The sequence below is a fragment of the Eptatretus burgeri genome, chromosome 5 (genome assembly GCF_056783735.1).
Source record: "Eptatretus burgeri isolate ZD-2024b chromosome 5, Ebu_testis_v1, whole genome shotgun sequence".
In the NCBI taxonomy this organism is placed as follows: domain Eukaryota; kingdom Metazoa; phylum Chordata; class Myxini; order Myxiniformes; family Myxinidae; genus Eptatretus; species Eptatretus burgeri.
The window spans coordinates 36,206,860-36,227,668 of record NC_140965.1 but is presented as its reverse complement, the minus strand read 5'-3'; the positions used below and the strand labels follow the sequence as shown (position 1 = coordinate 36,227,668).

At 43.2% G+C, this 20,809-nt stretch overlaps 1 protein-coding gene across 2 annotated transcripts in view; it reads right to left on the bottom strand.

The window, feature by feature from the left end:
- Positions 1 to 212: 212 nt before the first annotated feature.
- The window catches only part of LOC147026231 (tissue alpha-L-fucosidase-like), a 33,307-nt gene continuing 12,710 nt past the window's right edge, over positions 213 to 20,809 (bottom strand). For both annotated transcript variants that reach the window (XM_085881440.1, XM_085881441.1), the window contains exons 4-10: positions 19,204 to 19,338; positions 18,530 to 18,667; positions 17,082 to 17,187; positions 9,290 to 9,490; positions 5,449 to 5,639; positions 1,681 to 1,780; positions 213 to 851 (exon numbers count right to left, since the gene is read on the bottom strand). In XM_085881440.1, the coding sequence (XP_085737566.1) occupies positions 708 to 851; positions 1,681 to 1,780; positions 5,449 to 5,639; positions 9,290 to 9,490; positions 17,082 to 17,187; positions 18,530 to 18,667; positions 19,204 to 19,338 (1,015 nt within the window). In that variant the 3' untranslated portion in view covers positions 213 to 707. The remainder of the gene's footprint in view (positions 852 to 1,680; positions 1,781 to 5,448; positions 5,640 to 9,289; positions 9,491 to 17,081; positions 17,188 to 18,529; positions 18,668 to 19,203; positions 19,339 to 20,809) is intronic.

Genomic DNA, 20,809 nt, shown 5'->3' with positions numbered 1-20,809 from the left:
TAGAACCAATGGAATTATGTGCAAGCAGACAATTTGTCTGTGGTGTCATGCTTGGTCATTACAATCGAGGTTTAAATGTTTCTATAATCAAATATTTTAAACTGCCATGTCCTTGTCCTGAGGGCAGCCGATGCTAAACTACCCCGAGGGAATCCTGGAACATGAAATGGTTGCGCTCCATTTGAGGGGTATTAAAACCATACTTGGAAATGTCTTGTAATCAAGCAATTTATTTTTGTTAAAGTACATCAAACATTGAAATTCAGGCTGGAGGATATAAAAAGAATGACGAATCCTATTTTCCCTCTTCCATTAAAAGTTATTGCAAGGCAATCATTGTACTTTAACTTATTTTTTTAAAATACAAACCATTTTACACCAATATTATACTCCGTTTTTCTTTGTCACACTGGATTCCTTTTTCCCTGAATAAGATCAAGTAATGCTTTGTTTGTGCAGCACAAGGAAGAAAAGTAAAAAATGTGTTAATCTTTTTTGGGGGGGGGGGGGTTTGACTCCCCCCCCTCAAGAATTAAAAATATTCAAGGATCATTTAAATTTGAGAAAAACATGCTTTAAATGTTTAAAAAAAACAGGTAGCCATGTATGAACCATTTCTGTTAAAGAAGAAAAACAGATTGTAATTTTAGGTTTCCAGGGAAGGGTAAAACAAGGAAATGCCCAAAGCTGGTCCTTGAGGGTTGGAGTCAATGTACACCTGTTAGCTTCAACACCCAAGCATGAATGGGTGAGGGTAGGTTTGATGGAAACTGCAGTGGAAGGTGAACCATAATTCCATGTGGTTTGTGCAAAACCCATGACAGCGATGCAGAATGGCCCAGCATTACCACCTGGAGAGAAGACATCCCAGCACACTTTCTACAGCTTATTCAAAATCGCAATGTGAAGAAATACATTCACACAAACTATAGAATATTCTGGGGGAAGGGGAAGAAGTAAAAATATGCAAGTCCACAAACCAACAATTGCAAACATCATTGTTGGTTATTTGTTATTACATGGTCATATAAAATCCAGGTGAATATTATCAAGGACAAAAATGTGAAGAGTAGGTGAGCTATAACTGGCACCATGAATTCCAAATTCCTGCCTTAACCCGAGTTGAATGTCAGGCCTAACATCTTGGATCTTGGATCCTTAGACTTGGATCAAAATTTCTTGTGGCCAATGCTGCAAAACCATGGGAATAATTGTGGCTGTTAAAGAAGTAAATTGTTGTGTGATGTCAAGTTGAAATATCCCTCTGTGTACCAAATCTAGTGAGTGAATGGTTCTTTGGATTGAACCTGAAGAAAGATGAAAAATTGTCTGCTTGTTGCATCATTGATGAAAGGTAGTTGTGTGGCAGATAGACAAGCACAAGGCTTTGAAATCTCACCAGGGTATCCGCACACTGAAGTACTTTCTGTGAAAGGAGAATCGACCTGTGAAATTGAATGTGACGAGACGAGAATTGCCTTTACATTCCTTCTGAAGGACTTTACAGTACACTCATTGCCTCGTAACCAGGCTCGGCAACACCTCATTTCTGAACTTAACTGTTACCTGATGCATAATCATTGATAAGAGCCTGCACATGTTGAAAGTTGGTTAAAAGCCTTTGTTTTGACAACAACTCTTACAAAAAGGCCATTCACAATAAAAGTGTGTTCTGCTCACAGATGTGTTTGTTGTTGCCACAATGGAGCCCAGAGTAATAATATTATTTACTGGCCACGCCAGCACGGTCGCGTACACTGCTCCTCCTCGTGTGGTGTACCTGTAAAAAATAATTTGGTGAAGTTGATTGAATACAAAACTTTCTTCATCTCAAACAGGAAAATATTAACGGTAACTCCTGTCACTGAATTTATTGTGGGGAAAAAAAAACACACCAATTATCGCTGGGTGTGCATGAAACACACTTCTGAGAATGGCTTAGGATTTGTCCAAAACAACCAGATTGGTACCAGCATTGTTGCTAGGGCATGCAGAATCATTTGAAGCTGTAAAGCTTGAAAAAAAATAAAATCTTCCAGAGCACATGATTACAATGAACTAAGAACTGAACAATCAGCAGGATGGCTTCAAAAAAAATTAAAACTTTTTGCATATTTTCTTTAACAACAAAGGTTCCTTCCACTATATGAGTACCAGTACGATCTCATCAAGAGGTTCAGTGAAGTTTCTTTGAGGTTATCAATGATCTTTTCATTCACTTCTATGATTGGCATTATAACAACTCAAAGCCGGGTGTTGGCTTCGTGGTGAGGGTTTTGGGTTTGGGATGTTTCGGGTCCTGTCGTCGCTGAATTAACACCAGTTGGGGTTGACTCAGCCTGTCATCCTTCTGAGGTCAGTGAAATGAGTACCAGCTTGCTGGTATCCTGCGTCGGAGTGATCACCCGCCCAGGAGACTTTAGGCAGCACCAACGCTCTGCACAGGAATATGGTCCCAATGGATGGATAGAACGTAATATGGGCATCGCATTAACGGTGCCTCTATACTTGGTAGCAGTGGTGATTCACAATTGTTTATATCCAGTTGAAAGCATGAAATCATGCCACCACAATAAGTGGAAGTATAAAATAAAAATAACACCTCAAATGAATGACAAAATAAATGAATACATTTTCAATCGACACATAACACCAAGTTGAATGATCTCAATAACGACAAAAATTCTCAAAATATTCTCCAATACAACCAACAAATGCATCTCTGCCACTGCAGTCACACCATTGTACCATTGCGCAGAACTTTCTCTTTGCTCGAAGGAAGTTAAAACAAGAGCCGAACAAGGACAGGTAAGCCCTCAGCTACAATAGTCAGGTCAGGTCAGGTCAGGTGTGGGAGCATGCACCAGAGCAGCTTGTCGCTGCATCCAATGCTATGCTACAATAGTGTTGAGGTTGTTGTTGTTTCGTATGCAATGGTGGCTGCTTGGCCGCATCTTTTTCTGGTAGCACAGCTGTGCGGCTGATGCAGTGCCCCTGGTACCAGTAAGCTGGTACACATTTTACTGACCGCAGAGGGATGACAGGTTGAGTCAATCCACCTGGTATTATTTCAGTGGCATGATAGGGGCTCAAACTCGACAACATCAAAATCTTAAGCCAGCCACGTTAACAGTTAAGCCAACACCAAGCTTGGTGTTGAGGTTTGGAAACATTGTACCAATTCATCCACAAATGGGTTTGAGTGAGTACAGAAAACTGCCAACCGCTTTGTTCATCACGATCACCGATGAACCACCTCAACCTCAACCTCAACGGTCATTTCAAATTTGGGAAGGGATTCTTTTCATATACATTGTGACTTCTCACACAATGCATTTTTTTTTTTTAATCAAGTTAACATCTTATTTCAGCCATTATTTTACTTGTCAAGGCCCTGTCACACCTTGACGATTTAGCCAGCGTATGCCTAACGTATGCAAAATTTGGCTAAAACGCTGGCACACGTCGAATATGTTATGGGTAAGTTTGTATACGTTAAGAGCACGCTGGCATACGTCGTAGTTCGCTGGCATACGTCGTAGTTCGCTGGCATACGTCATAGTACGCTGGCATACGTCATAGTACGCCGAGGTGTTAGACAAACTTTCCATGCTTGAAATTTTTCGACGTATACCAGCGTATGACTCACACGTTCTGCATAACGCTGGCCATAAGTTGTAGGCACGTTACGCGATCGTTGACACGTTACTTGTAAGTTACTCATAAGTCGAAACACATCGAGGTAATCTTTAGCGTACCCGAAACTTATTTCTAACCTATGAGTAACGTGCTGTAGGCACGCTACGTGATCGTTGACACACGTCGACACACGTTACTTGTACGTTACTCATAAGTCAAAACACGTCAAGGTAATGGTTAGCGTCAGTGTTCCAGACTCCCTGGTTTTGTTTTTCTTCGGTATGACGGTGATGTCAACACTTGGATTTCTAGTGTGGTTATAATATAATATAATTAATAGGCTGCCGCTCAACGATTTAAATCATAACCGCACTAGAAATCGAAATGTCAACATCACCGTCATACCGAAAAAAAACCCAAAAAACCAGGGAGTCTGGAAAACTGACACTAACCATTACATTGACGTGTTTCAACTTGTGAGTAACACACAAGTAATGTGTGTCGACGTGTGTCAACGATCGCGTAACGTGCCTACAACTTATGCCAGCGTATGCGGAAACGTGTGTCATACGCCGAGTACGTTGAGAAATTTTCAACATGCTGAAAATTTATCGACGTACTCGGCATATGACGACGTTTGCCAGCGTACTACGACGTTTGCCAGCGTACTACGACGTATGCCAGCGTACTACGACGTATGCCAGCGTACTACGACGTATGCCAGCGTGCTCTTAACGTATACAAAACTTACCTATAACGTATTCGACGTGTGTCAGCTTGGTTTGGCAAATTTTTCATACGTCGGCATACGCTGGCTAAAACGTCAAGGTGTGACAGCGGCTTCACACTTCGATGTGTAGTGCGGTTATGATATGAATCGTCGAGCCGCAGCCTATGAATAGCCTACGCCACGTGATCGTCGGCGATACGCTGCCGCGCTATGCATAAGTTAGACTATCGTTGGGCATAGGTTGTGAATGCCGACAACACGCTCAGCATTCGTTGGTATAAGTTACCTATATGTGATTGAAACGTTCTGTGTGCGTTACTAATACGTTATGCATACGTCCAACATGTGATTATACGTCCAAAACTTAAAAAAACATCAATAGTTCAGCGTACGCCAGCGTTTTACATACATTTTGAGACCTTGCCATACGCTGGCTAAAACGTCAAGGTGTGACAGGGCCTTCACATTGCCCAGCTATCAACTGTCATCCCCGATTCAACAGTGTGTGTGCCGTACTTGGATGGATATATACAATGTTGTTGTTGTGATGCTGAAATTGGGCGTCCTGACTTACTCCATCAGTCGGTGGATGTTAAATATCCCATGGTGTCCTTCGTGAATAGTATGCGAGCTATGGCTGGCACCCTGAATCCATTCAAATCCCTATCAACACCATAATCAAACATCAGGCCTGGCCAGCCAGTTCATGAAAGACTTGGGCCAAGCTTACCCCACAATAATTTAGGAATAATTGTGGCTGTTAAAGAAGAAAAACATTATCCCTGCACATTCTTCGGGAGATATGATCAGCTCAAACATCTCACAACTGAAGCGACAATTGATTGGCCCCCGGATTAAAAAAAAAAAAAAAAAAAACATCATTGAAGCTGTGGCAAAAAATATCATCTTAGGCCGATAACTCTCTAACCTAATTTATTGGTTTAACTGCTCCTGTTCTTTCAAATAATCCCTTCCTTGCATTATGGGTCATTGATGTCATCCTTGTAACATCCCATATCGGGATCACTTTGTCAATAAATTGTATTCGAGGAACAATGCAAACAATTGTGGCCACGTACCATATTGCAGGTGTCGTACTATCGTTCTGAGCACGCCAAGGAGAACTACCATACACGGCCTCACCATTCACTTTCAGCCAGGTTCCCACTGCTTGCAGCACGGACTGGAATGAGGGTACGATCCACCCTTCTGCTGTTGGACCCACGTTGAGGAGGTAGTTTCCTCCACAACTTACCGTTCGCATAAGATCCTGTAAGTACCAGAACTCAAATAAACCACAATGACTTCAATACAGTGATCCTACCTGTTCACTAATAAGACTAATAAACATCTGATACCAATTTTTAGGAATTTGTATTCTCAAATTACGATTTCAAAGTGCCAATTGTATGTTACATCCATGACTGATGAGTGGTTGGTTTAAAATGGACCATGTTAAACTGAGAAATGCCCGTGAAGATGGGGGAGGGAGTGGGTGAACAGGTTCAGTGCTCACTTGTTAGTGAGGACACAGGACTGGTATCCCAGGGTTTGTGGTTTTAGAGATTTGGATTCTCAGATTCAGAAAGTTTAATTAGTTGAATGAGAAATACCACATCACTATTGGATTGTCAGTTAAAAAAAAAAACAGGTAAAATGGCATCGATCTTCAGGGTGGGATTAATCAGCTTGCCCCACCTGGTCTGGTCAACTTGGGATGCCAGTGCACTAACTGTGGATGACTCTCGATCCCTTCCCTTGTTGCAGGAGGTTATTCTGAATTATTATGGGTCCAATCATCCTAAAGTAAAACTATAAAAACATATATATATATATATATATATATATATATATATATATATATGTTGTTGTTCGTCTTTCGGCTGCTCCCATTAGGGGTCGCCACAGCAGATCATCCGTTATGATCCGCATACTGATTTGGCACAGGTTTTACGCCGGATGCCCTTCCTGACGCAACCCTGGTCGCCTCTTAAAACACAGGGATAAGGATTGGGTTTCGCCATGATTCCGGGCTGCCCTACACTCGCTCATAGCGCAGCCCAGCACAGAGCTCCCGTCCTCAAGCGATCCTCCAACCCAAGCCTCTGAGTAGCTGGATTACAGGCGCACACCACTACGCCCAGTGTGTGTGTGTGTGTGTGTGTGTGTGTGTGTGTGTGTGTGTGTGTGTGTGTGTGTGTGTGTGTGTGTGTGTGTGTGTGTGTGTGTGTGTGTGTGTGTGTGTGTGTGTGTGTGTGTGTGTGTGTGTGTGTGTGTGTGTGTATATATATATACTTATGACCGGGCGTCATGGCGTGCGCCTGTAATCCGGCGTTCTCCTCTGATGATGTTCCCCAACTCTGAGGATTGGTTTTTCCAGCAGGACAATGCTCCATGCCACACAGCCAGGTTAATCAAGGTGTGGATGAAGGACCATCAGATCAAGACCCTGTCATGGCCAGCCCAATCTCCAGACCTGAACCCCATTGAAAACCTGTGGAAAGTGATCAAGAGGAAAATGGATGGTCCCACCCATCAAACAAAGCTGTGCTGCTTGAATTTTTGTGCCAGCAGTGGCATAAAGTCACCCAACAGCAATGTGAAAGACTGGTGGAGAGCATGCCAAGACGCATGAAAGCTGTGATTGAAAATCAAGGATATTCCACAAAATATTGATTTCTGAACTCCTCCTAAGTTAAAACAATAGTATTGTGTTGTTTAAAAATGAATATGAAGATGTTTTGTTTGTATTATTTGAGGTCTGAAAACACTCAATCTTTGTTGTTATTTTGACCAGTTGTCATTTTATGCAAATAAATGCTCCAAATGACAATATTTTTATTCGGAATTTGGGAGAGATGTTGTCAGTAGTTTAGAGAATAAAACAAAAATGTTCATGTTACTCAAACACAAACCTATAAATAGTAAAACCAGAAAAACTGATAATTTTGCCGTGGTCTCTTAATTTGTTCCAGAGCTGTATGTATGTATGTATGTATATGTATATATATATATATATATATATATATATATATATATATATATATATATATATATATATATATATATATATATATATATAACATAATTGTTGTGGTTGTTGTAACCGTGACTCCAAGACAATGGCACACCACATATACTGTTGTGGCACTCAGGGGTTCCTGAGATAGTTATTTAATCTGTACTTGTTGCAGATAGGGTCCTTCCCTTGTGTGTAATGGGATACAAAGGGGTATGTGTTGTTTGGGATTAGTTCGGTTGTTCCCAACTTTGTTCCCCTTTTTCTGTCCTACAATTCAACATCACATTCAAATCATGCACACCAACCTCATTCGCATATGCCACCAAAACCCTGTTCAAATCACGTGCCAGAACTCAACCACCACACCACTTTCAACCATCCTACCTCAACCATGCCACCACCACCACTTTCAACCACAAGACAATTACCTCCACACCACAAAACCAACAACCATCACTACGTTTTGCTCACACGCCATCCACTTCAGCCTCAACTATTACTCTACCACAGTGGTGCTGTTCCAAACACTGCTCCAACTGCCATCTCAACCACTCGCCTTTGATCGACGACACCAACCACCATCGTGCCTGATCGGGGCGCTACAACCCACCAAGCTTGCTGCCATTTAGTGGAGATTTGCACTGGCATTTCTCTTGCTCCTCCTTGTCGACTGCAACTATCACACTACCCGGGGAATCATCCATGACCCTCCAGGATGCTTTGGATGGGACGAGGTGGAACAATAACCTGGCCGCATAGCAACACCCCTCAATCCCACTCCCTTAGCCTGGTGTTGGCTTAGCGGCTAGGGTAGCTGGTTTAGGATCCTAGGGTCCTGAGTTCAAGCTCCGTTGGCTGCTGAATTAACACCAGGTGGGGTTGACTCAGCCTGTCATTCTTCCAAGGTTGGTGAAATGAGTCCCGGTGTACCGCTAGAGGAGCACAGCATCAGCGGCACAGCTGCTCTTCCAATTAAATGATAGCTACCCAGCAGCCAAGTTGCCATACGCAAGAACAGAACAGATCCTAATCCCCTCTCCCTTGCCTTTCCCCAACGTAGGAAAGCATCGCGCTCGCCAGCCCGTGCCAGGTAAGTGCAGAGGTCACCAATGCCTCACTTTCTCCCTAATCTACCCTTCCTCAGAATGACACTGATGGTGCCTGTTTTGTTAGCATCAGTAGGATTGTTTGTAAGTAGTTAGCTCTTTACTGTATTTTATTTTGCTTACTGTATTTATTTTGCTGCACCTCACCCATTTTGCATGTCCCTGCAGCACAAATCTCCCTTGTGTAAATAAACCAATTGTCTTGACTATCACATACCTTTCCCCATGATTTCTTTAAATAACGTCCTTTTTATTGAAGTTCAACCAGTTCATCACATCTTTTCCTTCATTGGTCGAGCATAGTCTGCACTTTGTGTTAGCTTGGGACATTCTACCCCACTAATTGGCTCATGTGACTAACCGGTGCTGCAACTATCTGATCCGCTCGGCAGAAAATCACCAGGTGCGGCACCGAGGGCATGGCTTCTAGATAGGTTGCTGTGCCAATAGAACGGTATCGCGGAAACCTCGAAGAGTAACCCTGCTCGGCTGGGAGCCTAAATCAAGTGGCTGCAGCTGTGTAATATTGGCAGCCCATTGGCCCGCGGAGTTATCTGTGGTCAGGGCCGGAGATCGGGAAGATAAGCCTGGGGAAACCCCTACATGGTCGCCCCGAACCCTGGTTACATTACAATGTATATCAATAAAGTTGAAGGCCACAAAAAGCAGAAATCCACCAATTGCCAGAAGGCCGGCAGGTACAGAAACTGCCTTTTAAAACAGGGAAATCGAGAAGCAGAAAATGCAGGAAAATATTTTCTTCCTTCCAAACTCAAAATTAAAGTTACTCACTGCGATGATATTGGATGGAGTCACCAGGTCGAAGTAATTCATGTCTCGCCGGTAACCCCAAGAAAGCTTGTCTAGAGATGTGCAGGATTCCCACTTGTGGTGCATCAAAACGTGTGGGTTGTACTTGTCTTTGCAGTTCCAGAATCCACCATGCTTGCAGGTACAATCTGAACCCCAGCGGTCATTTACGACAACCACATCCTATGAACAATAGTCAGAGGTTAGAGAATGGATGTGTTGAAACGTGGTTCTCTCAGGGATAGTCATTTTAAAAATAAATAAATAAATAAAAGCCAAGCAATTTCCCTTGGTTCCTTTAAAACAGCTGAGCTATACATGGTGTTCGTCAGTAGATAAAAGACTCAAGATATGGATTGCCAGTCTGAGCCTAGGGAAGGGAGTCAGGGTAAAGGTTTAAAGATTACGGTTGAAGATCTGGAAAAGTGAGTAGGTCGCATGAAGTATCTGGGGTCGGTGGTGGCATGACATGGAAATATGGGAATGGAATGTAAGTGATGGATTAGTTCTGATTGGAATAATTGGAGTAAATGCAGTGGAGTGTAGTGTGATGGAAAAGTACCGCTGAAACTGACAGGAAGAATTTACAAGACAGGTGTGAGAATGGCTTTGTTATCCATCCATCCATCCATTGGGACCATACTCTGAGAAGAGCGTTGGTGCTACCGAAGCAGTCTCCTTTGCTATTGGGCACAATTCTGGACAGGTCGCCACGCAGACACAGGATACCAGCAATCTGACACTCATTTGCTGACCTCGGAAGGATGACAGGCTGAGTTAACCCCACTTGGTATTAATTCAACAGCAAAGCAGGATTTGAATTCAGGATCCTCGGATTCCAAGCCCACCCATACATCCATCCATCCATTGGGACCATACTCTGTGCAGAGCGTTGGTGCTACCTCTGCAGTGGTGAGGGTTAGCGAGGGCAGGCAGTGGTGAGGGTGTGGCAAGGGCATACAGTGGCCCTGTATGATTGGGATAGTCAGGTTAAAAGTAAGCTTTCCAAATCTGCAGGTGACATTAAGCTTGTCGTTAATGTGGATAGCACGATCGAGAAAGGTGATCAGATCATGAAAATGTAGATCCTTTCATGGCTTGGGCAAAAGATTGGCAGATGCAGTTTAACATCAAGAAATGTTAGGCGCTGGAGATGGATAAGAATAATGAAAAATTAATGGAGACTGCATGAGGCAAGGGGCAATCTTGAAATGTGTCCCACAGGATAATGATCTGGATGTGGTAATAGAAACTCGGGGGGGGGGGGGGTGGGGTGTAAGTAGACAGCACAGTCGTTGGTTCATGAGCAGCCTACGGCTGCTGGTTGCATCATTTTTCTGAAAGCACGGCTGTGCAGCTGATGCAGTATCATGCCCCTGTTACCACCAAGCTGATACTCATCTTGCCAACCTCGGAAGGACAACATGCTGAGTCAACCCACTCGGTGTGATTTCAACGCCGTGACAAGGGCTCAAACTCAAGACCCTAATATCTTAAGCCAGCCACCTCAATCGTTGAGCCACCACGAGGCTGAGACAGCAGCACAGTGCCAGGTAGCTATACGTAAAAGTAATCTGGTTTTTGGCTTTATTGATAAGGGGGAGTAAATAATAAACCAAAAGAGGTAGTTTTAACACTGTGCAGGAGTTCAGTGAGGCCTCAGCTGCAATATTGTGTTCAGTTTTAGTCACCAAATCTCAGGAAGGACATTGCTGCCATCGAGAGGGTTCACCGTGGGTTACTATATAGTGATTCAGGGCCAAGAGGTCGACTAAGGACATAAGACTTTATACATTAGATAGGATGTGATTACGAGGGGATAAGATAGAAATGTTTAAATAATGAAGGATAACGACAAAACAATGCAGAAGAGTTTTTCAGCAGAACAGACAGTGATAGGACCAGGAGACAACCTGTACTGAGAGTGAAGAAGAGGAGATTTGAGACAGTGGTAAGGTGAGAGGCTTTCATTAATATCGTAGTTAATGTATGGAATGGTCTCCCTGGAAAGGTAGTGGAAGCAGAAACAGGAGGTAAGTTTAAATTGAAATTAGATAGGTACCTGGAAGTATTATGCTTGGTGTTAGCTTAATGGTTAGGGTGATGGGCTTGGGATCTTAAGGTCCTGAGTTCTAATCCTGCTTGGCTGTTTAATTAATACCAGGTGGGGTTGACTCAGCCTGTCATCCTTCCGAGGTCGGCAAAATGAGTACCAGCTTGCTGAGACGATTGAGCCATTCAAGTGTCCCGCGTCGGAGTGACGACCTGTCCAAGACTATGCCCAATAGCCCAGGGCACTGCTTTGGCAGCACCGACACACTGTATTGAGTATGGTCCCAATGGAATGGAAGTATTGGAGATAGAGGATAGAGATGTTGGCAGAACTTGCAGGTTGTTTGAGTATGGATGAGTGATTGACTTCATCTGTGCTGAGTGGGATGTCTGTGAGAGGGTCTTGTCAAGGGACAGTGTGTGGTTGGTGTTGTATATTCTTCACATGAAAAACACCTTTGGCCATTCCCCTACCCCCAACCCCTAAAATCTTTTTTTTAACACACTTGGCATATTCCTGAGCCGACCACACTTTTCTTATCCCCACTCCTCCACCCCCCCCCAATACCCCCAAAATTCACAGATCACCATTCAGGTTCCCCGAAGATCAGTTATTTCGATAAGTGCGTGTTCCAGGTTAGATTTCCCCACCAATGTATAACGGGCATTGATCGTGTGCCGGGCTGTGCATCTCTGAGTTAGCCGTTATTCTGTTCTATCTTTTATTTCAAATAAAGAACAACTCAACAACCTCGTCAGTCTCCACAACACAGCGACCCTCCTCTACAAACAAAAACACCACTCCCAGAAAGCCACCCAAAGAAGGAAACAGAAATAACGGTTGGGGCAGGTCCCTCAGAATGGCGAAAACACGGATGATGGTTATTACAACAACAACAACAACAGAGCCAAGCAGATCACTCCTGGGATTTTCCCCCGCACGCCGGGAAGGGAGGGGCGAATGCCCCGGACCCAATAAAAAGCCGCGTTTGCTGGCCGAAAAGGCAGTTTGAGTTGGTGTTGGAAGTTCGGAGTCGGTGGGAGTTGGGAATGGAGAGACGCCCCGTTGAGAGCTGGAGAGGTCGGAGGTGGGAGTGTTGGAGTGTGGGCAGTTGGTTCGCTAGAAGGTTCGCCAGCGGAACCAGGAGGCCGGAGTCGAGATCCGTTCACTCCTCCAGTGCATCGTCGCCTAAGCCAGGCGACAGTGAGGGACGGACGACCAAGGGAGCCAGTCGGAGCTCGGGGTCCGGGCAAAGACACCGAGGGTCGCCGAACAAGGACCCATCGAGTAACCATGAGGGTGGCCAGGTAGCCCACCCGGTCTCTCGGAGCCCCTTCGGTCATCCCGGCTCTGAGAAATTATAAAGGATCACGAGCCCGGTTCTTTCTTTCTTGGGTTTTGCATGAAAGTCTGTGGCGCCTTGTCCTTAAGTAATGAATTGTGTAAGTGCGTGCTGTAAATGATCATAGACATCGGCTGTAGGCTTTTTGGTCTTGTCTTTTTCCCCATCCCTCCATTCATTGCATTGCCTGTATGGAAATAAATGTCCCCATTGTAGAATGTCACCTGCTCATTGTTTCCCTTCCTCACATTGACTGCCATGGAACGTTCGGGATATGAGCTGGCTGATTATAAGCCAATAAAACGTACATCTGGTCCGACAGGACTTGGCAATATAAAACTGCTCAGCAATCACATACGGAACGAGCTGCTTAAGCGGCTCATTTTCGTGCAGGCCCCGTCGAGGTATAAACTCCCGGTATCTCTGTCTGCGCGAATAATTAGGTACATCGACAATTCGGCGATTGACCCTGTAGCGCGTGGACAAAGGGATTGGCTAGTTGATGGTGTGTTAAAAACACCCGTAGCTGGGTTTTGGCATTGATCCGGAAGCTACGACTAGATTGCGCGTTCGGTGGGTGCGTGCGGCTGCAATTGGGCAAAGGCGGTCGTCCGCACGCCGAACGGGCGGAAATCTACAACAATATTAAGGCCCCCACTGGAGCACTTGGTAAAATTGACTGTTCTAATCTTCAGTACAAACACAGTAACACAGTGCAGGGACAGTATGTAGTTGGTGTAGTAGTGCCACACACACACACACACACACACACACACACACACACACACACACACACACACACACACACACACACACACACACACACACACGCAGCTTGTAGCTTCTGGTTGCATCATTGATTAGGGACGCAGATATGCCATTGATGCAGTGACCCTATTACCAATACACTGGTCCTCATTTTGCCGACCTCAAAAGGATGACAGGCCGAATCAACCCCACCTGGTGTTAATTCAGCGGACAATGGGGCTCAAACTCAGGACCCAAGGATCCCAAGTCAGCCACCCTAACCGCTAAGCCAATGCCAGGCTCAGTACTATCTAAAAAGTAGCACTACACAAAAACAGTGCATGAACCTGCTGGTTTATTCGACCAGTTATGGATTGAACACGTTTCCGCTGACTAATAACGGAGAATTACATGCATACGATTTAGAAACCATCAATATTTTGCACAACTGTTTCACTCACCCTCTCCTATACCCTCTGTACACAAGAACTTTGAACAAGTTGTTCAAACACCAGACTCGGCGGTGTAATGGTTAAAGAGTCTGCTCTGAGTCTGGGACGTCGGTGTACTCGGGTAAATCTACAACAAAAAATAGCCTTACCCCAAAAAGTTGATACAAAAGGTTTTTTAACGGTTTTGGGTGGGGTTTGACCTCCAAAATAACATACTAAAAATCTACTCAAATCCACCTACCGGAAAGGGCCTATTTTCAAGATGGCGTCCAAAATGGCCGCCGTGGGCTTAAATTGCCATAGAATGGGCACTGGTTGGCCTATATTTGAGATTTTTGTGTCGATTTCTCTGTTTCGGAGGTCAACAAATCTATTGAAATCATTTTCAAAGTTGATCAGTGATGGGAAAGCCTTAAATCCAAGATGGCGTCCAAAATGGCCCCCAAAATGGCGGCCATGGGCATAAAATTGCTATTAAATTGTCAATAAATGCCAAACATGTGTGATGTATGTGCCGATTTCTATGTTTTGGAGCACTTTGTTCTTGATGGTGGCGCCTTGCTGCATCGTTTGTCATGGACAGCCGGGGACAGTTTCAATGTGATAGCCAAGTCGTATGCTGACTTCACTATTCGTCACTATGGAAAAGCAACAGTCGTTTTTGATGGTTATGATGATGGACCATCTATTAAGGACAATACACACAAGCGCCATGGCCATATTGTTCATCCCGAAGTCAGCTTCACACCTGGAACAGAATTCTCTGGCAAAAAGGATGAGTTCCTGTCCAGGAGCTCCAACAAGCAACAGGTCATCAACCTCATCAGTGAGGAAATGAAGAAAATTGGCTTGAACGTAATTCATGCACCAGGGGATGCCGATGTAGACATAGTAAAAGCGGCAGTGACATCGTCATACCAACAATCAACTACCCTGATTGGAGAAGATACAGATCTGTTGGTGCTATTTTATTGCATTACGCTAGCGTCGACAGCAAAGAACTGTATTTTCGTTCTGACAATTCATCCAGGAACTGGAAGGTGCACAATATCAACCAGCTGAAAGTATCATTGGGTGAAGAGCTATGCCCACATCTTCTCTTCCTTCATGCCTTCACTGGGTGTGACTCGACATCTCAAGTATTTGGAATTGGAAAAAAGTCAGCATTTCAGAAACTGGCAAAGGGGGATTCAGCAATCAATACTTGTGCAATCACCTTCCTTGTCCCCAACCAAACAAGAGACATTGTCGTGGAAAACGGCAACAATGCCATGAAAGTATTATTTGGAGGACATCCCTGTGATTCCCTCGCCAAGTTGCGATATAATGTCTTTGTGAATAAACTGGCTTCAGCTAAGTCGTTTGTCACCCCAGAACGTCTGCCACCAACAGCGTCTTCAACAAGGTTTCACTCTCTGAGAGTATACTATCAGATTATGGTCTGGATGGGGAGGAACGGAAACTTGAAGGCAACAGACTGGGGTTGGAAACTGGAGGACAATAAACTAGTTCCAGTCATGTCAGACAAGGACGCTGCTCCAGAAAAGTAGTTGAAGATGATCCGATGCAACTGCACAACTGGCTGTAGAACAAGTCGCTGTAGCTGTAGGGGATACGGTCTGCCATGCCACAGCGTCTGCGGACCCTGTCAACTTGATACCTGCGAAAATCCTTTCAACAAGACAGTATCGGAGGACGAAGAGGAAGCATAGTTTATCGATGGTAAATGCTACTTCAATGAACGAACTTTCGTTTATGTTTTCGATTTACCCAAACTTGAAGGCATTTTAATTGAAAGTACGTTCTAGAGGAAATGGTGATCATTGTGAGAGCCGATTAATTTATTACTTTCTAAATTACCAAAGCATATTTTTATTTATGTTATGCACAAGATGGTCAATTAATTCTGATCACTACACACGGGACAACTTTTCAGGTAGACACTATTTGAAGGATTGGGCATGACCTCCAAAACATAGGAATAAACACAAACACCACAAATGTAGTCCTTTTATTGCCTGTTTTAAAACAAGTACACGCCCATGGTGGCCATTTGGGGGGGGGGGGCATTTTGGACGCCATCTTGGATTTAAGGCCTTACCATCACTAGTCAACTCTGAAAATGATATCAGTAGATTTGTTGACCGCTAACACATAGAAATCGACACATATATCACACATGCATGGTATTTATTGACAATTTAGTAGCAATTTTATGCCCATGGCGGCCATTTTGGGGGCCATTTTGGACGCCATCTTGGATTTAAGGTTTTTCCCATCACTGATCAGCTTTGAAAATGGTTTCATTGGATTTGTTGACCTTCAAAACATAGAAATTGACACAAAAATCACAAATGTAGGCCAGCTATTGCACATTCTATGGCAATTTAAGCCCACGGCGGTCATTTTGGATGCCATCTTGAAAATAGGCCCTTTCCGGTAGGTGGATTTGAGTAGATTTTTAGTATGTTATTTTAGAGGTCAAAACCTACCCAAAACCGTTGAAAAACCTTTTGTATCAATTTTTTGGGGGTCAAACCACAAATTTACTCTACTAGTGGTTCAAACCTCAGGTGAGTCATCATAAAGACTTCAAAAATGGTACGTGTTGTTTCCTTGCTCGATGCTCAGCATTTCGATAGGACAGAGCATGGACAAAAACACTATAGTACAGGCTTGATGGGCCAAATGGCCTTCTGTGTTGAATTTCCTTGTAAGAACATGCATTTAATTATCATAATCTTAATCTATCTGGACGATAAGAGCCATTTGTCTGTGTGTCACCATTTTTTCTTAGAGATGGATGAACAGATATTCATGAAACTTTCAGAGGCTCCTATCTGAGTGCCAGGGAGTGTTTTAGGGGGACAAAAAAAAAGTTCGATTTTTGGGGAATTTATTTATTTTTATTTTTTAAATCGCTATGTAGTGCCTCAGCCTTTGTAGCTATGTGAAAGGTAATATTAAATGATCCCCGACCCTATACCGTTGTGGGTGTGGGGAAGTGTTTTAGGCCCCCATAAAAAAATACACCGGGTAATGACGGATACCCCTTGCTGGTATTACATCATATGTTCTTAAATATTATACAAACTATATTCTTCAACATAACTTTGAACCCACTCCAGTCGATTCCCTTAAAGTAGTCCTATATAAAAAGGAAATTGTACCAAAGGCTACCTTGACTGGACTTGAATTATACAGCCAAGCAAGGAACTCTTTGGAATTCCAGTACGAAGATGAAGCTGCTACATCACCATCAGACCAAATGACTTCTGGATGATACCTGATGGAGTCAAGAAGAAAACAGCATTGTAAAATACCTGAAACAAAAGCTTCAGCTGCAAAAGAAAAGCATCGTCCATGTTTTCCCTAAATTTCAACCAAACGGTATATTTTTTTTACCAATGCAGAACTTCTATTGGCACTACACAAGGTCGAGACAAACAAGTGGAGAAACAGAAAGTATTTTCCTGGGTAACTCTTCGGTTATACGTCGTGGAAAGTCAGAAAGTACATTTGGTTGCACGAGAAAAGCTCGTTCCCTTCGGGAGCAGCCTGTGGAAGAGGGAGTGGGGTTGGGGATAGTGGAGGATGTGGGGCAAATATATTTTGTTCCGTTGCTGATAATACCCCATCAGTAATGGCACGTATACAGTTGAAAATCATGACGCCTCCCCCACCCTCGCAGGGTGGGTGTGTGTGCCCATGAGCTGACCCTGAGTACTACCAACATGTATGCAAAACTTGGTGGATATCGGTCCAGCCCTGTTTTTTTGTCCTCTATGGGTTTTACCGGAGGGGACTATAGATTTGCTCTCCATCCGTCCGTCCGTCCCACCTGTGGTTTTTCAGACTTTTCCCCCCATACCCTTTAACATATTCAACTGAAACTTGGTCCATAGTTTTATTGTGATAAGTTAGAGAACAAGTTCGAGTTTCAGGACGTTTCATCAATTTTTCAGAATTAAGCCCTTTCTGGTCTTACAAAGTATCACATCCACAGGGACATGTATTGCAAGTCAATTCTCGCTCTTGTTTTCTCTGATTTTCAGATGGACACACAGACATACACACATACAGAGAATTGCCTTATTTAATATCGCCACATTGTTGAGAAATTGACTGATGTAATCACAATAACAATTTGCCTCATCACCAATCAAGATGTGTCCAAACGTATAATGTTGTTGCAGATTGGCATTGACACATTACAAAGTAATAAGGAATTTTAAATGATTGAAAGCAAGGTTCGAAATGGACCGAACCCTCATTGACATAACTCGGTGTTGATGTTCGTAAAACTGTATTGCAAACAACTTCCTGCCAAATCGTGGAATTCCCCAACTCCCCCACCTTCCTCTCTCCCCCTCCCTCTCCACATATATTTGGCATCATATAAACATGTTATTGGGGTGGGAGGACTAATAGAGATTTTGAAAGATTGTATTGGTTTTTCAACTGTCTTTAACACCCCTAAAAACTTCAAGGAACCTCCATACTGCAGTCGATACAGGAGCACCCCAAATGAAAAGTCAACATGACAATTTTCTTCATGCAACAGGAAATTGAACATACATGTGGATATTTATCAAGATTTATGTGTGATAAGCAAAGAAGGAACTTGCTTCAGAACAATCTCATAAAGCTCTGGAAGAGTTTTCTGCTTCACAAACGTCTGCGTTTTGAAGCCAGTGGCCTTGTCCTGATGAAATAGCGGATTGAACCACTCAAAGAGTGAGTGATACAATCCGAAATGTAGGCCTCTGGAAAGTAAGAGAAAAATATAAATAAAAAGACGACACTTTACACTTCACAATGTTCATTGATATTTTGAATCAGGAAAGATTGCAGTGATCACATTTAATCAGGTACACCATGGCACATGAGAGAGCTTGCGAGAGCTGATGGAACAGCATGCAAGTCATAAAGTGGCATCAAGGGTGACAAAGCAGGGTAGACGGTGCCAATTTAATTACAAGAGTGATTATTTCAGCACAAGGTCAAAGCAAGGTTATGCTCATGAAATGTGCCCTTTAAACAGAGTAAGAGGCCCACCTTTGTTTCAATCATTTAAGAGGAAAAGTGACTTTGTACGCCCCGTCGTGATCGTCGAAAGCACTTGTGGGGGAGGGGTGGAAGTTGATGTTCGAGTAAGTTTACGTCCCCCTCTAAATGAGGGAATCTTCCCGGACATAGTCAGTACCCCCCTGCACCAGGAGGCAGTTAATATTTTGGTCTGACCTTGCCAGAAATCAAATCCAAATGAAACAGCTCAATATTGCACATATTTGACACTCACCGTTTGCGTACAGCTGCAGCTAAAGGACCCACAAGGTCACGTTTGGGTCCAACATCCATGGCATTCCAATTCCAGGAGCAGTTTGAGCCCCAAAGGGTGAATCCTTCATGATGCTTGCTGGTCAGCACTACGTATCTGCAAGATACGTATTGAGGGAACATGAGGAAAATGGGCAAGGATTTTTTTTTTCAAGCATGAAGAATGAAATATCAACTATTTGCAGTCTCACATAATTCGGAATCATCTAAAACATTTTCATATTAAACTCTAACAGAGTGAAATATAATGTTTCCTTCCAGAATTATCAAGATAATAAAATAAAATAAAATAAAAAACCCCTCCATTTTGATGTTTCTCAACATCAATGTTTTTCATTATATCAGTTATTTATATGAATTATTAATCTCATAAAAACCTTCAGGCAAACATAAAAATTGATATATCGATGAATGAATGAATGAATGAGAATGATTAAAATCCCATCATACGAGAGATCGAGGAAATGTCAGCCATTTGAGGACCACTATTGGAGGACCACATTATGAGAACAAATATGGATTTACCGGAATTGTTAAAAATTACTCCCGATTATAATTCAAATAACGAATTCGATAGAAAAATAAAGAGCGAAGAGAAACAAAGATATTATGCACAGAATCCGGAGCATTTTGATATATCTGTCATTAGATTTGTGGAGCAGGAATGAAGACTCGGAATCACAATGTATCTATGCTTTATCACGTGAAGACAACCTGACGGTAGAAGCAAGCTTGCTTCTGGATCACAGTCTTGGTTTGATTCTCTGATCCTCAAAGGAATTTGATGATAAAAAAAATTAATTGATGGAATAAAAAAACACAAATTAGAAAGATTCCAGGATTATCAACTGATTTTGATATCTCTTTTTGCATATTGAACATGTTGTTGTGGAAATAGCTTCTAGGGGTAAATAATGCTTTGAATAGTTCAGTTTTATCCCCCAATAAATGTAATAGCATAACCGTGATGTAATTCATAATATTAGAAATGCATCGTTTATGTAATAGTTCGACAACGTTTCCCCTTCCTAATGTTTGAATCTAAAATTATCAACCCTTTGACCTCATATTTTAATGTCCTCACCTTTGTAAACCCTTCCATGTGTCTCTCTTAAGTGTTTACTAGGCCTTGAGGCACTAACTTTGGCGTGAAAACGAAAGTTGTAGGTCCAAACGGCCCAGGCAAGCCGATACCATTGGCAGTCGGAGAGGTCTCTCCCATGAGCCAATGGTGAGGGAGAGCGGGGAGGGGCTGGAAGAACCAGCAATGCTGCAGTTCTCCAAGATAATCTAACGGAGAGCAATGGGGAATTGGCAGGAGTGGTCGGAAATCTTCTTCAGAAAAGCCTTGTCCCTTGCTCGCTCCCAGAGGGCCAGAGCCATGCCCTGACGAAGCTGGACCCACACACTCACCCCTCTCTCACTCCCTTAACGGGACGTTCACCCTGCCAGAGTGGCTCAGACCAGACCTGACCCATCCTGTAAGACTCTGCCTGGTTCGGCCAAATAACTCTTCTTGTCTTGTGAATCCCTATATTGTCTATCTCTCGTGGTGTGTTTGATTGGGG